This window comes from Aphelocoma coerulescens, chromosome 26, assembly GCF_041296385.1.
Source record: "Aphelocoma coerulescens isolate FSJ_1873_10779 chromosome 26, UR_Acoe_1.0, whole genome shotgun sequence".
NCBI classification, from domain to species: Eukaryota; Metazoa; Chordata; class Aves; order Passeriformes; family Corvidae; genus Aphelocoma; species Aphelocoma coerulescens.
Genome location: NC_091039.1, coordinates 4,572,208 through 4,589,399, shown reverse-complemented (window position 1 = coordinate 4,589,399; position 17,192 = coordinate 4,572,208). Strand labels below are relative to the sequence as shown.

General features: G+C 49.8%; 1 protein-coding gene across 7 annotated transcripts in view; it reads left to right on the top strand.

The window, feature by feature from the left end:
- ANKS1A (ankyrin repeat and sterile alpha motif domain containing 1A) overlaps nucleotides 1-17,192 on the top strand; it is a 78,900-nt gene that overhangs the window by 4,252 nt on the left and 57,456 nt on the right. For all 7 annotated transcript variants that reach the window (XM_068995731.1, XM_068995734.1, XM_068995729.1 and 4 more), the window contains exons 2-3: nucleotides 14,461-14,541; nucleotides 15,259-15,415. In XM_068995731.1, coding sequence (XP_068851832.1) covers nucleotides 14,461-14,541; nucleotides 15,259-15,415 — 238 coding nt within the window. The remainder of the gene's footprint in view (nucleotides 1-14,460; nucleotides 14,542-15,258; nucleotides 15,416-17,192) is intronic.

Sequence of the window (17,192 nt, the reverse complement as noted above, 5' to 3'; positions counted from 1 at the left end):
TGTCCGGCGGAGACAGCGGCAGGGAGCAGCAGGGAAGCTCCGGGGTGCAGCTTCCAGGGTTGTGCAAACAAGGTGCTGCCCTCTCTTCCCCTTCCCCATCGCAAGGGAGCTGCTCCTGCTGCATTCCCACGGAACAGGGCAACGTTGGGTCTTTCCCTCGTCCTGCTGCTGTGATTAATCACCTCGCCCACTTTAAACCTTCTCCTCTCCACACCCTCCCGTGCACACGGCGCAGTGGGACAGATCCCTCTTTAATTACACACCCGAGCACAGGGATTGCTGAAGGTGCTTGTGCCACAGGCACAGGTGTGCACCGGCGCTCGGCTGGGAATTGTTTCCTAAGCACTTCTTAAAGAATTCAAAGGCTGCACTTACTGGCTGTGACTCTGCAGTGTTTTGTCTCTGTGTGATCTTGTGATGCAGCTTTGGAAAGTTTTTATTTGCGTGCTTTGGTCAGCGCAGTTCCGTGTTCAGGGCTGGGTCAGGAGCACTGGGCTCTCCTCGCTCAGGGACCTCGCAGCAGTGGCATCCACTTGCCCAAGCCAGTGGCCAAAGCAGGACTTGTGGTTTCACAGCACCTGGGGCTTTCTTGGGCACCCAGGAATTGATGGGTGGATGGGTTCCCTGGCTGTGAAACCCCCTTTGGCACAGCCCTGTCTTGCTCCCTTCCTGATGGGCTGTGGGCAACCCCAGCTTTCCAGGGTTTGGTTGGCAGAGATGGGGAGTGGAAGGCTCTGCACAGGTGGGTGTTGGGTGGGCTGAGCACTCTTCCAGCTATTGGCTTCCCATCAGTCTTTACCCACATGCTGAGTCCTCTGGTGCTCTGGGACTCGCTGTCTTGGGAATGTCAATGTGTTACCGTGTTTGTGTCAGACAGGGTGAGAACACAAGCTTGGTTTTTGCCTTGCTTTGAGAGTCTTTTCAAGTGCCAAGCGACTTTGGAAATATCCATATGCTCACGCAGGTTACCTCAAATGCTCCATCAGGGGAGTTGCTGTGAGCTAAGATGTGGTGTGAGGAGTGTCACAGGGGTCCTGGTATCAGGTGAGGAGCATCAGGTGGGTCCCATTGTGTTGAGAATGCTGAGGATGTTGGAACCAAGGCAGCTACTGCTGCTGTTGGTGCAGGATATGAACAGTCCCAGTATCCCATGGTAGCCAGGGCTGGGGGCTGGAGCAGAGCCCAGGCACAAGGCTCCCAGGTGTTTTTCCAGCTGCCAGGTTACACACCTTCCCAGGAGCATTTGCAGGGCTCACCTAAAGTTTGTGCTCTGTCCTCTCATGGAAGGAGCAATGAAACACATCCACTGCATGCATTTACTTATTTCCCATGCCATGCCTGGGCCCGGCTCCAGTGCTGGCTGGAGGATCCTGAACAGCTGTATGAAGCCTGGGTTGTTTGTGCTCAGGTGCTTGTGAGCCTTGAGTGCCCTGAGGGGAAGTTTTTGAGGTTCCCTGATGGCTTTTTGATTTGTATACCCCAACTTCTTATCCTGCCATTGAGCTGTGTGAGGAATTTGGGGAACAGAACACAGCTATGCCTGTCACCAAACCTGGGGTATTTGAGTGATGAGATCCTGACGTTTCCACAGCCTTGTGGCCTCCACTGGTATCAGTCCTGAAGCTGAAGAAATGTCACTGCAGATCTGAGCACAGCCAGAGCACTCTGTGTTCTGAAGGCAGGAGTGATGCAGAGCTCAGCTGGATGCTGGGTGTTTGACAGATGGGTTTGTGCACTTTACAGTGCAGTGTAAAGATTCCAGCTTGGCCTGCCCGGAATGAGGGGCCCGGCCACCCCCAGCTCCTCTTCTCAAGGTTTGGCTGTGCCAGGGGAAACACTGCAGCTGGCAGGTCTAACAAACTCCTGTCTGCCAAGGCTGCACAGTTCCTGGATCCAGCAGGAGGGAATGGCAGGAACCTGCAGGTGAAGGCATGGAGGAGCAGTGTCTTCCCTTTCCCTTTCCCTTTCCCTTTCCCTTTCCCTTTCCCTTTCCCTTTCCCTTTCCCTTTCCCTTTCCCTTTCCCTTTCCCTTTCCCTTTCCCTTTCCCTTTCCCTTTCCCTTTCCCTTTCCCTTTCCCTTTCCCTTTCCCTTTCCCTTTCCCTTTCCCCTTCCTTTCATGTGGCAGGTCATGCCCCAGCAATGAGTGTTGGTGAGGAGGAGCTGCTCCACTCAGTGCCACAGGTCCCCTCCGGCTGTGGAAGGCCCTTTGGCGGGGAGCAGAGCTTTCTGGAGATGAACAGCTGGAGCAGTATTTGGTGTATTGGGAGCAGCTGAGCCGAGTAACAGTGTTCATCCAGCTGGATTTTTGTGAGGTAACACATCGTTTCAGTGAGACTGAAGGACAAACAAACAGGATAGCAAGGACATAGGTGAAAGGTGTGACACAGAGTACAGAATAGAGTAAATGCATCCCTGTCATGCCTGACCAGAAGGAAAGCCCCTCTCAGCTGCCCTGGGACAAGGGAAAGGCAGTTCCTGGAGGCTGAGCCCCTCCTGTGGCAGTGCCCAAGGGGCTGCCAGGCTGGCTCTCAGCAGAGAACATGTGCTGACACCTCCACCCCGTGTGAGCCCATCGCCTTTCCCGGGCTGTGCCATCCACTCCTGCTCTGTTCCGCTCCTCGGATGCAGCTGTGGAGTGCTGTAGTGCTCTGGCTGTGGAATCCTTTCAAGGTGAAGTGTCCTCGAGATGAGAAGGTGCCTCTGAACACGGGTGATGGCCATTTCCTCTTGTCACTGCAGCACAAGCTCTGCCCAATGCTGAGCTGGCACTGTCACTGTCCCAAAGAGCTCGCTCCAGAGTACAGCTTAGTCATGGAAATGAGATAAATCCTATTTCACAGAAACTGGTAAAAATAAAACTGTTGAGGATTGATTTGTTTCTATAGCAACCGACTGGCGAAGTGACACAGCTGCTGTCTGCAGGAGGGAGGAAAACAGAGCTGGAAATGTTAGTGCACCTGGGCTGGCTGTCGGCAACGGAGAGCCTGGGGGCTGGGGAGGGGGCAAATGCTCAAATAAAGACAGGACAGGAAGGTGTGAGCTGCCTTTGGAATGAAATTAGAGCTGGAGTGTGTGAATGTGCTCTCTTCTTCACAAAACCTGGAAAGCCTGTGTGATGTCCTCAGAGCTCTTTATGTCCTGTTGCTCAAAGGATGTGTTCCTGCACCCTCATGGGTGGGGAAGTGCACCCAGGCAGGGCATTGATGCCACATGGTACCTGAGTATCCATCACGTCACATGCACGTTTCTAGACCTGAATCTGAAATGACTTTGTCCTGGTGCCATGGCTCAACGAGAAGTACTCAGCTTTGAGAAGTTTGGATGAATCAGATTGGAGTTCAACTTTTTCGATTGCCCTTTAACTGAAACTGATTGTGGTGCTGGATGCTGGGCAGGGATTCCTGCAGGTGCTTGTATCCTGGAAGAAAATCCAATTGGACCTCCAGACTGCTGGATAAGGGGCTTAAGTTTGGAACTATTTTTATCTCGGCAGTGTGTAGATTTGTGTGGTTTTTACATTTTCCTAAGCCAAGGATTTTAGCCAGCTCTGGCACACACAGGATGTTAAGGTGGCTGTTTCCCTGGGGTTAGTGAGGGTGAGCTGTTTAAATGTTTGGGAGGCTGCAGGATGCAAAGTGCTGGGACCGTGTGTTTAGGTATGTGCTTGGCTTGCTGATGTGTAGCTGTTGAGGGTTTCAGGTGAAAATCAGGGTATACATTTGACATAGCAGGATGGTGAGGGAATTACAGAAGGAGGAGTGTGTGTGCATGGCTTTACTGGACACTCTGCAAGAGCCTGAGTTATTCAGCTGAAGGAAAGTTGAGCTTGAGTTGGTGTTAAGGTTTGGTAAGCCCAGGTACGTTCACACTCCTTCGTTGTTTAAACATATGGTTTGTTTTAAAGGGAAATTAGATTTAAAAATAAACCTCAGGCTTTTTCCAGTTCAAAGGAAGTGTCTGTAGTGCCACGTACTGAGGACACGAGAACAAACCCTGTCTGAGAATGAGTGCCATAAATATTATGTAAATACATTATCTCATTAGATTTTTATCTAATCCCATTGCCTGCTGTTGTGCAGACTCCTGGGGCGAGCGAGGCTGAAGATGTCATAGGTGGTCTTTCAAATCTAGTATTGAAGTGGATTGGAAATTAGGTGAATCGACTTTTGCCTCATCCTAATTAAGACACTGAGAAATCCGCTCAAGTTTGGCATTACAAAGTGCATGATTTTAGAACAGAATCCGATTCCAGAGGCCGGGTGCCTGCTGAGGTTTGAAGCACCCCCATGCAGGGACCCAGGTGGGCTCCACAGGCTCTTCCTCACTGCTCTTGGTTTCAGGAATCAGCACAATTTTTATAGGAATCAGGAACAGGATTATGATAAAGCCTTAAGCTCTAAAAACTTCAAAGCTTTGTGTCCTGATCTTGGTTCTGTTACAAGGACAGTGAAATCCATCAGATGACTTAAATAAGAGACTGTATCCTGTGGACTTGTGTTGGTTTTTTCCTAGTGCTTCCTTCCAGTGATTTCTTAAGCCCTGGTTTCTCGCTGCACAGTGGGGACTCTGACAGAGTTGACTGCCCTGTAAGAGATGTTTGACCTCGATTCATCCGGTGATCGCCGTGGATGACTTGTGGCTGTCCCGGAGTGTTGTTAGTAACCACCTTTGCATGATTTTCAGTTACTGCATTGCCCCTGTGCCCACTTCACAGCTTCTTTCAGCTTGGTGCAGGCTGTGAAGCTGTGTCTGAGCTCCTGTGGCTCATCTACTTTGGGTCAGAACAGCTGAAAATGGAACTTGGAGGATGTGTGGAATTCGTGCTGGATTTGGCATTTTGGAAATATTTCCTCTAATCTCAACAGAAATTATTTCACAGAAGGAATGGAACAGGATGTGACCTTGACATTCCTTTTCACTGAAAATAAGGACTAAAGAGAATTGGTTTAAAACCTCTGACAATCCTGGTTGTTATATGGGTGTGAGTTGTTACAGCTGAGATATAATTATTTGCTGCAACAGTCACAGCAACCCTGAAATTATTTGAAGTAATGGAGAGTTTTATCCTGCATATATTTAGGAGTCTGACTGGCATATGTACATTCCTTCTGTACATTAAAAATGTCAGGCTGGGAAAGGCTCTGCTGCTGAGAGCAGTTCCTGGCTGGGAGAGCTGTATTGAACAGAGAAAAGGCTCAGAGCTGGGTCTGTTATTTTTGCAGAGAAGTGGGCAGAAATATTTCAAGGGGTTTGGAACATCTTATGTTGTGTATGTTCCCCAAAGAGCGAAGTTTTTTTTCTGGCGAGGAAAAAAGCTGTTTGAGGCTGTCATTGCGTGCAGAGTCAGAGCTGGCATTTGGGTGAAACCAGGACTGGAAGCTGCAGGTCCACCATGAAATATGTGGGAACATCTCTCTTTGCTGTCTGTTCCATTATTGGTTCAGTTTTCCAGCATTAGGGGTTGGTGCAGCTGCCTCTGGCGGCTCTTGGGGAGCGGTCCCTGCCCTTCCCCGGGGCTCCCGGAGCAGGGCAGGACAGTCACACTCCATACCCTCTGACCCTCTGTTCGACTGCCTGGCTCACGCCCTCAGCTCTCAGCACTTGTATTTTTCAGCTCTAACCTTATCTCTGTACAGATAGCACAGACAAGTAATGACAACTTCTAGGAGCTGTCTCGGGATTTGGGAATAATTTCCTGCCTTGGCCATTCACTCCTATTCCTGCTTGCTAACAGACTGGATTTCAAGGATGCTTCTGGAGTAAAAGGATGTCCTTTCTGATTTCCATCCTTCTTTTCCTGAGCTTTTCCTTAGGAACTGTTGTCTAAGTCAGTGCTTTCTCTGCTTGTGTAGCATCCACCAGGAGCAAGCAGAGCTGATCACAGAGCTCTGTCGCTGCTCAGGTGTGTCCCCTGTGCTCCCATCTGAGCCACCACGGGGTCACTTCTCTGTTTGCCCTCCTCCTCTCACTGTCTTTGCTCTCTCCTTTCCCTGTCACTTGCTCTTTGGGCATCCAATTAAAAAGCTCATCAAGAAGGAATGTCTCTGGAGTCAGTAGTATGTCGGTGCCTCGTTTGTGTCCCGAACTGTTCGAACTGTTGCCAGTTAATCTCTCCTCGCTGTGTCTTTCTTTAGCCCTCAGGGACTCCTGGTTAAGCTGGAGTCGGGATTTGGTACAGGCTTAAATGGAGCCGTGCGGGTGAGCGGCTGGGCTGCTGGTGTGGGCTGTGTTCCAGGGTAAAGTGTGCTCCACATGCTTCAGTGGAAGCTTTGTTGTGGCTCTGAATTCTCCAGTCCCGTGTTGCCTTCCTTGAGGGCCTCGCCTCCCATCCTGTCATTCTGCTGTTTGGTATCAGGGCAACTCATTTCCTTTTCACTCCAGCACCGTGTTTCTCCTGTCTGTCCTGATGTCCTGGGCTGGAGCCCAGGGGTCCCTCCCAATGTCCATGGATCTTCCCCATGTGCGCAGAATTGAGCACTGCAGTGCCAGTGCCGATTCACAGTCCTCATGTCCCTGATCTGGGCAATGTCACACGGGAAGGGGAGTGTCGTGCAAATCTCTGTCTCACTGGTTTCAGTCTCCCTAAGGCAAAAGTGCACTCTCTGTGCAGTTGTTGGTACAAAATAATTGCATTTGCTTTTTTAATTGCTGTAGGGAAGGGGTAATTCGGTCCCTGAATCTCTGTCTCTGCTTGACTTGGCCTATTTACCTGCTTTTCATCCGCCCCAGGTCAGACACGTCACGGTTCAATGTTCCAGGCGTCAGGGCTGGGCAGCAGCCAGGCTGAGAGGGGCATGAGCAGCATTTGGGAAGGGCTGGGCAGCAGCCAGGCTGAGAGGGATGTGAGCAGCATTTGGGAAGGGGTGGGCAGCAGCCAGGCTGAGAGGGACGTGAGCAGCATTTGGGAAGGGGTGGGCAGCAGCCAGGCTGAGAGGGATGTGAGTGGGTTTTGGGATGGGGTGGGCAGCAGCCAGGCTGAGCGGGATGTGAGTGGGTTTTGGGAAGGGCTGGGCAGCAGCCAGGCTGAGAGGGACGTGAGCAGCATTTGGGAAGGGGTGGGCAGCAGCCAGGCTGAGAGGGATGTGAGTGGGTTTTGGGATGGGGTGGGCAGCAGCCAGGCTGAGCGGGATGTGAGTGGGTTTTGGGAAGGGCTGGGCAGCAGCCAGGCTGAGAGGGACGTGAGCAGCATTTGGGAAGGGGTGGGCAGCAGCCAGGCTGAGAGGGATGTGAGTGGGTTTTGGGATGGGGTGGGCAGCAGCCAGGCTGAGGGATATGAGTGTGGGTGACATGGCACAAAGTGAAGGGCCAGTGCCCAGGCAGAAGCCAAGGTGGCCCAGAGGAGCATCGGAGCGTGGCCGGCTGGGCTCAGCAGGCAGACCTGGAGAAGTCTTTTAGTGCTGAGATGGGGAGAACATGGGGGTGGTTTGTTGTCTCTCTATAGAGAGGTCTGAGACTTCACCAGGAGGAGGGTGTCCGTGTTTAAATAAAGTATCACCATCCCCATACCTTTCTAAGTGCAAGGTGCTAGAAATCCCAAATTCCCGCTGAGATGTGTATTGGATCAGATCTCTGTGGGTGCTGGAAACAAACAGTAACTTTGAGGTGATCTGATCCCGTTGATGTTGTCTGACAGTGAGCAGAGGGTGACACGTTTTCTGCCATCCCAAAACACTTAATTGGCACATCCCTTCCCGTGCGAGGGCACTGGCAGGCGGGGGGGAATGTGCTCTACCACAATTTTTTCTGCACAAGTTCCTTTTGGTGACATTTTTACTCCAAGCTCAGAGCTTTGTGCCTGTCAGAAGGGAACGGTGCAGATGGACATGTTGGGCTCCAGACACGATGCTCCATTGCTGTTGGCTGACTGACATGTCCCGTGGGATTCTGCAGCTTGTTAAATCATCTCACAAAGGGGAAGGGGGAGGGAAAGCCTGGTGCGAGGTTGCCAGCTGTAGCCAGCTCAGTGCTGCAGCATCAGCTGCTTGGTGGTTTTGATCAGGAATTTGCGGCTGCCCAGGCAGTTTCCTTCTATTTCTCTGGAAGTAGTCAATGGAGGGAATGCCAAGGGAAAGTCTGGCACCTTTCTAAGGAATTGTGCTTCAGTGCAACCCAGCGGCAGCCTGCACCATCTACACGTGTCCTGCTAATTTTCTCTGCATCTTATTTATTTTTTTAATCTTGTATTTTCTTCCACTTAGTGCATCTTCTCCAGTGCTGTGGGAGCAGAGCTGAGCTGCAAATGGAGAGTGGGGAACATTTACCTGAGCAGTGCTCTGGTTCTGGTTTGCAGTTCCAGGATATTGGTTTATGACATTCATAATGCTGCTCAGTTCATTCAATTTCTGCAGGAAAATTTTGGTTCCTTTTGCTCCTATTCCTCAAAACCCCATATAGTCAGATGCAAAAGAAGAGAATGGGCCACAAAATCAGTGTTTGATAAACCTCGGTGAGAGGTGTGTCAGCATTTGGCAAATGTTATCAAATCTCTGTCCTCTTTTAGGGGTCACTTTCCCACCTTGAATGAGCCCAGCAGCTCCAGGGCTTCATGCCAAACCCTCCCATCTCCATGCTGGGGGCTGCTTTCCTGTATTCCCTGCTCTTCCCCTGCCATCGTACTGCCTTTGGACAGGGTGTGGACAGAGGGATACTCCTACTGCTGCACACATCAGACCCCAGAGCTCCTGGACCCCTCCCAAAGACACTGCTTGGCTTTCTCTGACTTGATGGCAGACCCTTTGTGCACTTCTCCCAGCAAAGCTTGTTAGGCTCTGGCCCTGAGGTCAGAGCCAGCGTTGGAGCCTGTGTTGTGTGGGGCTGCTCCTGCTCCGTGGCCTGTCATCAGCTGGGAATGCGCCTTAATGGGAGGGGGTTGCAGAGTGCCTGTAATGCTTTTAAGAATAAAGGGCAGCATATGCACTCAAACCAGACCTATATTTTTCCTATCCTGCAGCTCTTCATTTGCCCCTGCTCAGAGGGATTCTCTGATGTAGCACACACTGCACGCCTGACCCAGCCTTTCTGTCCCCACTGCCACCCCCCACCATACATTAAGTTTAAATAAATGCATTTTCACTGCCAGGAGCCATCCATAAGGCTAGGGCTGGCCTCTTCCTAGTGGGGGATTTTAGCTTGGATGGACACATTTCTATTAGTGATGCCAACCCCGTCTGGTTCCTTTCTAGTGTGAGCTGCAAGCCCAGGAGTTAAATGTGTGGTTGTCATGGGTCTATGCCAACCCAAACCAGCCTCCCCTGGAAATAAGGAGTGGGAGATGGCAGACTGGATCTGAGGGAAGCAGATGAGCTCACCTTCTGCTTCTCAGTTCCTGAACTGATCCTTCACAGGCTGCTGTTGCTTTACAAACCCATGCAGGTTTCTTGCTCCTGGCCACCCACTGCACCTGAGGAGCAAAAGGCTGTGCTCCTTTCCATGGAAGAGGGGATCATTTGGCCATCAGAGGTTTGGTTGCGGCACATTGTTGCTCCACTGGTGGAAATGCTGGTTTCTCACAGCGCCCTGTTGACCTTACACCGGCTGAAATGTCTGCAGGTGTTGGGCAATGAAGCTGGAGCTGTTGGCAATTATTGTTGAGAGCTGTTGCTTCACTCAGAATGAGCTGGTGAAGTGGAAGCTTGAGGTCTGGCTCTGTGCAGAGGACCAGGCATGGCTCTGACTGCTGTGGTGTGTTAGTCAAAGTGGACTGAACCTGAAGGTTTTCCCTGGAATCCCTGGTAAATGGTTCTGTTGGGAGTGGATCTGATTATGGAGCCCGAGCTTGTCAGCTCTCGTGCTGACTGTGGTATTGTGCAGTGTCACCTGGGTCACTTCTATGTGTCCTGCCTTTATTATGGTCCCTGCTTTTCTCTGTCCCTTCTGGCACCTTGTACTTGAGTTTGTTACCCTTTGACTTTGAGGAAAATCTCCCCGCTTTTCTTACAGCACATAAAAATCTGGGCCAAGAAGTTGATGAGTGCAGAAGTGGAAGCTCATGGCTTTGGCTTCCTCTGCAGCCACTCCAATAGCTGGAGTCTGACCAGCTGCTCTCCTTGGGCTTTCCCAAAACCTGCCAAGAGGGGCTGAGAGTCCTTTGCCCCAGCAATACTCTGCTTTAGTCTTCTCCAGCCTTGCATTGGCCGTTTGTTTATAGAAGCTGTTGCAGTGTCTGGTGGTTGGGGTGTGCAGGAAGCAGGGTCCCCGCTCTGTTGGGAGTCCCACCATGCCAAACCCTTCCTGCTGGCGAGGTGGCTGCAGCAGTGCCTTCCTCACACTTCAGAAAAACATAAGCTGCTTTCTAACCCTGAGGCCTTGCCCAAAGCCTTTGGGTTGTTTGTGTTCCATCTGTAAGCAGGAAATACCAAGCGAGGGTCGCATTTGGCTGCAGGAATCCAGTGGTTGTATGGATGTGGATAGCTGGGATGTGTGACTGACCTGCTGTGGTGGCCTCTGGGCAATGGACTCGAGGGAATCCACCTCCAGCCCTCACTGCCCTCCTGACACTTTGTCTCTAAGGCTTTGAGCAAAGTACACAAACATTTGGGGCTTTAAACTTCCTGGTGACTTTGGGCCAAGCCACTCGTGTTTGCTGGTGTCTCGTGCTTTTTGTCTTTGGTGTTGGGTGTGTAAATACACAGGGCACAACAGTCTCTGCTCTGCACAAGCACCCTGAGCTCTCCTGGTGCTTCCTTAACCCATGTTAGTGAGACCAGAATCTGGCCCCAAAGGTTCATTGTTTGAGCTGAAAACACCAAGTTGTTCTCTAGACTTGGCTCTGCTTTAGCTCCCTGCCTGGGGTGGTTTTGTGAGCAAAGTAACTGCAGTTGGGAAGAAAGAAATGGAAAAGCAAGAGGACGAATATGGTCCTGTTTAAAGGACCTTTGGGGTTCCACTGTGACCTAAAGCATGTGCTTTATTCAGCAGTTCTCACAAGCAGGAAGCTTTATTTAAGGCCTACAGCACTTGCTGAATCATGGAGCAAGATAAAACTTGAGTTTTATAGTTTAAATGGAGCAGATTTTGCTATTTTCAGAGCTTTTCTGATGTCCTCAACGTTCAGTCTTAATTGTCTTAAGCAGATGCCATCAGGAGCATCTTCAGATGCTGCTCTGGTGCAGCAAAGGGCAGCTGAGACCTGGGTAATCCTTTGAGAACAGAGATCACAAGGTGACAGCAACCCCCCCCCCCCGTCTTTGATGTGAAGGGGTTTTGGGGAATTGGGGGAGAAATGAAATCAAAATGCAGCAGTGGTCAAATTGGCTCCAGCCCTTTACTGAAGACTTGTATTTACAGCATTCTCCTGCCTGTGCTGGGATTGGGGTTTCTGTTTAATCAGAAGCATCCCAAAGGCACAGAGAGTTCTGGGCTTTGTGCTCTGCTTTTCTCAGCACCCTGTTTCCATACCTCAGGAGAATTGTAGGGCCCCTCTGGCAGAGCTGAAGAGGCAGAGGAGGGAAGGGAGTGATGTACTTTGCTGCAGTCTCCACATCTAAATATAAATAGTTCTCCTCTTGGATCCTTCCAGTCTGATCTTCTGGGTGATTTGACCTTTCTGTGATAAAAGCTTTCTTTATTTGCAGGAATAAAAAGGCAAAGGGGAGGAGAGGACACAGCAGATGGTTTTTTTAAAATATCTTCAGATCCTGGCAGTTGGTTTCTGCAGCACCCAGCGCTCACTGCTGGACCAGCTCCCTCCTGGGCTCCAGCTTTTCTCCTCCTCTGAGCTGCTTGAACAAACTTTGCATTTTACTCTAAAGCATTGCCCTGGAGATTTCTAAGGAAGTGTTTTATCATGGGGACACCACGCTCCGATGGGGACGGATGTCCCAGGCTCCGGTCCCCAGCCCTGCCCACTGCACCACTGACCCTGGTTTTCCTTGTTTCATAACTTCAGCTGAAAGAAACATTTGTGTTAATTGCTGCTGGTTCTTCATGTGTTCACCCTCAAGCAGTTTGAGCTCAGTTTCCAAACACGGCTCAGTTTAATGTGTAAAACCACGGGACTCTGGCACTGCCCAGGTTACAGCCCAGCCAAAGGCAGCACAGGTGCAGTGTTAGAACAGCTCTAGACTGCACACAAGGCTTTCTGGCGCTAGTTCTAACCATTAATTGCCACTTTAAATCCAGCAATAAATTATTTGGGCAACCACACCGCAAGAGCCCACTGCCAGGAACAAACCAGAGCTGAGCACTACTCAGTCCCCTTCATGCTTCAGAACTGCAGAGCTGGATCGGGCAGGGCACTCCTGCACACACTCTGAGTGGGGGTTTTTGGTGTCTCACTGACCTTCTGGATGTAGTTTAAGCCATAATCCTGTGAACAATGTCAGTGCTGGAGGTGCACTGCATGTGTGTATTGATCTGCCGTTTGCTCCTGGAGCACAGGATGGTGAGTGAGTGGTGTGCAGGATGCCTCAGGATAAGCCTCTGATCCTTTGCAAATTGGATTTTGTGGCTCACTTGCCCGTCCTCTTGGATAAAGTTTCCCCTTCGCTGCCTCTCCTCTAGCAGAGCTCAGGTCTGTCTCAGGACTGCAAAGCCTTTTATAATGCTCTGCAGATCAGGAGTCACTTGGAAGGGACAGGGACAGGCTTTCCATTTCCCACTGAAACGTGCTGCAGAGTGAGCCTGCTGCTTCATTCCCTTCTGGAGTTCCACTCGGTCTGCATGAGATTCCTGTTGGTTTTGTTTGGTGCCTTTCCTGCTGTGTGGCACTGAGGTGCTCCTGGTTAGCAGCCCCCCAGTGATGACTACTGTTTTAGAAAGCCTCTGGACCACATGAGTCGTTGTGATTTCATGCTGGGGAGGAAATGGATTGCTCAGAAAAGGCCAGCTTCAAACAGAGCCACAGCTGGCTGATTTTAAACCAGTTCAGCTGAGGATCAGAGGGTGCTGTTAAATTTTACCTCCAAAGGAAACCATGCAGGAAAATGCACCGTGTTTTGTACCCACCAGCACAAGTGGGATTGTCAGGGCTTGTAATAAGCCTCGTGTAACTCCTAAAAGGATGGAGTGTAAAACAGGCCAGCACACACAGATCATGGGTTGTACTGTTGGAACCCTGGGTTCTGAGAATTTCAGCCTTTCAGTGCTGAGAGGCAGTGATCCTCAGAAACACACTGTATTAGATCCAAAACCCTGGGAAAAGTTTCCTAAATTGTGTGATGGCACTGAGGCTGTTGCTGTGCGATTAAAAGTTATATCACTGTGGGAAATACGTAGAAATGTAGAAAATTAGGTTTAGGAGATATAGGTAATAATAGGTTATAATATGGAGGATTTTGGGTGTGGATTTATGTCTTCTTTCTTCTCCTTCTTCTCAAGTCTGAATGTTCTGTCATTGGGTCAAAAGTTCTGCACTGCAGAACATGAAAAGTTAGTAATTGGATTGTTAGTAAAAACATCTCATAATTGGTTAGTTTAGACTTTAAAAAGCTTGGAAAATTAAAACTCATGGCCATTTTCCACCTTTCCAACAAAGAGGCACACACTGTGCAGCTGTATTACTGATAAGATATAATAAACAACTCAGTCTGAACAAGAATACTCGATCTCCCGTGTCTCAATTCAAACTCTGAGTAAAAGAACTCGAGATGTAGAGAAAAAGAAGAAAAAGCAATATTGTACTGGAGAGTGCCATCATCAGGAAAGGTGAACAGTTCCAGTTTGCTTATAAGAATGTACTGGTTCGAATTTGATGCCCATTCTGGGAGAGGGTGGTGGCCCTGGTGAGGGACAGCAGGCACCACTCTCCTTTCACAGCGAGCTCAGGAGCAGCACTGGCCTCTTACTTGTGCCATTCTGTGCTGATGTGAACAGGACACCCTCCAGGGGTTGGGGAAGAGTAATCCTTGCCAGGGTTAATACTTAAATCTGTTCTGCTTGGTTTTTGAGCAAGGGAGGGAAGTTAACACTCCCAGAAGTGCTGGGAGACCACCTACTCTTTGGTACAGACTGCCAGCAGCTGACAGATGGAAGTGATTTTGGGACAGTGAGAAGTCACAGTGGAATCACAGTGGTGACCAAGAGCAGACTCTGTATCCCACAGTCTTTGACTTACACCCACCCCTTGTGACTCTTGCTGTGGAGCAGGACAGTTTCCCAGAGCCATCAGAATTCTTCTGTGGAGTGTGAATTAGCAGTGGGTCGATGGTTTGCTGTCTCATGTGGTTCAGTCTAATAGACACGTGTTCCTCTGAAGATGCTTTTTGGCAAGCCTGTGTATGGCTGAAGGATGTATGGCAGTGGGAGCTCTGACTGGAAAGGAGGAGGTGAAGCAGAGGAGTGATTCTGTGTGCTCACACGTTGACCCCTCCTCTTGATGCCGTGCCCTGCACTCTGTGTGACTGCCCCTAACCACAGCTGTCAGATACCCACCTTGGTGTGAGAGCTCTGCTGACCCTGCCCTTGCCCTGTCCCTGTTTGCTGTTTGCCTAAGTCTTCCCTGTCCATTTTTTGTCTTGCAGCATCTGGAGAGGGCCCAACGTGAACTGCGTTGACAGCACTGGATACACTCCGCTGCACCACGCTGCTCTGAATGGCCATAAGTGAGTGCTGTTCCCATGCCTTGGGTCACAGGGGGTGGATGCTTTGTGCTTCCCTGGCCACGGCTGTGTGGTTCAGTCACCAGCCAAGGCCCTGGTGCAGCACTACTCCATCTTCAGGGGAAGTGGAGAATGTCAGTGCTTTGGCTGCTGCACAGCGTGATCTTGCATCTCGAAACACTGATGTTTCCAACCACCCTTTTATTCCTAAGCAATTCGGATAAGCTGTAACACTGCGTGAAAGGGGCTCCCCCAGTGACAATCCCTGTGGTCTGTCTGGAGTCCAAGGTGGTCTGGGCCTGCACCACTTAATAATTCCCTTGTGTACATATCACGTTTTTAAGTAACTTCAGTGTGGTAGATCTTGTGTTGCTCATTGCTGCCTGAGATATTAAGAAATGGAATAGAGTTAAAAACTTCATTCACCTTAGTTGTGCTGGTGCAATTCACTTTGCAGCAGAGGCTTGTGGCTGACTTCAGCCCCTGTTCATCTCCATTAGTATGGCAGTAACGTGAATCTTTCCTGAGCTCAGCTCAGCAATATTTATTTCTTTTTTTAAATTTCCTTTGGCAGCATTTAATAGAAACACTTAAAAATCACATTTCAAGAGGATGTCTGAAACATTGCTGTTCAGATTAACTTCTTGTTCAGTACTTGCTGCAGAATGTGAGCTGTGAAACAAGGACTGAATGTCTCACTGGAGTTCTTGTCTCTTCCAGGGATGTTGTGGAAGTTCTGCTGAGGAACGACGCGCTCACCAATGTGGCAGATTGTAAAGGCTGTTACCCCCTGCACTTGGCAGCCTGGAAGGGAGATGCTGACATAGTGAAGCTCCTCATCCACCAGGGCCCTTCGCACACCAAAGTGAATGAGCAGGTCTGCCTGATTTTCTCTAATGTATCATTGAATCACTTCCCTGGCATGGAGAGAGACTCCTTCAGCTGACTCCTGACCCTTCCCAAACCAGTAGCAATGGTTGTAAGGTCCTACTTGCTGGTGGGATAAGAGGGGCACTGCCTAAAGCAGTACATTCAGTTCTGAGTTAGTGGTAGGATGAAAAGGTATTTAAGTTTTAGAGAGAGTCACATAAATATGAGAACTGCTCAACACTTAGGAAGTGGTCTCCTGCTTCTGGGCTTCTAAAACTAACCCACAGTTTTCCTTTCAGCTGCTGGATAGCTGAGCAGGTTTCTAGTTCTGCAGAGGATCCATTGGCTCCCTCCTTTGGGAACTAATCCAGGCAGCTTTGTTCAGTCTCTTTGGCCGTGCTCTCTTAGCTGCTCTCCTGGCTTGTCTCTGGCACTTGCTCCAGTTCACTAATTTGTAAGTTCTAAGATAATTTTAACACTACTTGCCCCCAGATAAATCCCTAGCTTAATCTTAAAGAATTATTTTCACAATCAGGCAAGAAAAAAAAGCCTCTTGGATTTGTTCCTTTTGTCAAGCTGACAGTTTTGGTCTGGGGTGCAGAGGGAGTGAGGGATACGACACAGCTGTGTCCACTGCAGAGGGCTGGCTCCTGTGGAACTGCCCCATGGGCATCAGAGGTATCTTAGAGTTCCAGGGAACAAACTGAAATGCTACTGCTGGAAGACCCAAATATTCCTGTTGTTCCAGAGTTTTGTTTAAGGAACTGGTTTTGTGAGCGAGGCCAGCTGAGCAGTGTCACTGAACTGTCCCTCCCTGGGTGAGCCTGGCAGACACAAAGTGACAGGTCCAAATCAGGTGGCTCAAGCAGCAAGGGGCTGTAATCATCCTGTCCCTTAGGCAGGAACATCTGATGTCCCTGTGAATCAGCTCCCAAACCACTCAGGTGTTCTTTTAGGAGGAAAGGAGTAAACCAAAATAGGTTTGCCTACCTTAGTGCCACCAGGCTAAACCTCAACATTTATCCCAAAGGTAATTCCCAGGTAGGTCAGACACCCCTGGCTTGAGTTCAGCTCACGGTCAAGGTGAGCAGCTGGGGGGTCCATGCTGTTGATTTGTTCCATGGTAGTTTTGAAGAAGCTGGGGAGCAAACTCCTTTCAGAGCCAGGTTTAGGAGTCCCAGTCCTTCTTTGTGGGGACTCAAGTGCCACACTGAAGTTTCCCAGGACGGGTAACTCACTGCACTAGGCTGCCCCAGGGATAAATGCTGCTAAAACATCATGGAATGAAAAATCTGGTTGTAGTGCAATTCTCTCTCACTCCTCCATTGAGCAGGAATAACGAGGAGTGTGTGTTCTGATGACTCTGGTGATAATTTTCTGGTTTGGGGCTGTGGTTAATCAGGTCTCCAGGCACAGCTGCAGGCACTCAGTCTGGTTGCATAGGCTTGAGTGCAGGTAACCCTTTTCAATCAATCTGACAAGAATTGAGTGAGGGCCCCTGAGTGTGAATGTTCTGCTCTGAGTAGGGCAGCTAGAGGGGACATCTTTGCAAAGACCCAAAGCTTAGTATGATCCTTCCAGGTAATGTTTCATTAATGTCTGTTTAGTAGGAACCCTGTTAAATGAGAGAAGTCAGCTGAGGAGCCTGTGCTTGGAGCCTGGTCCAGGTTACAGCAATCCCAGCTGGAATGGCTTTTGCTGGCCATGGCTCTGACTGGAACAAGATGCTGTGTCCTGGCATTCCACCCCTTGGAGTCACCCATTGCTTTGTTGCTGTATCTCAC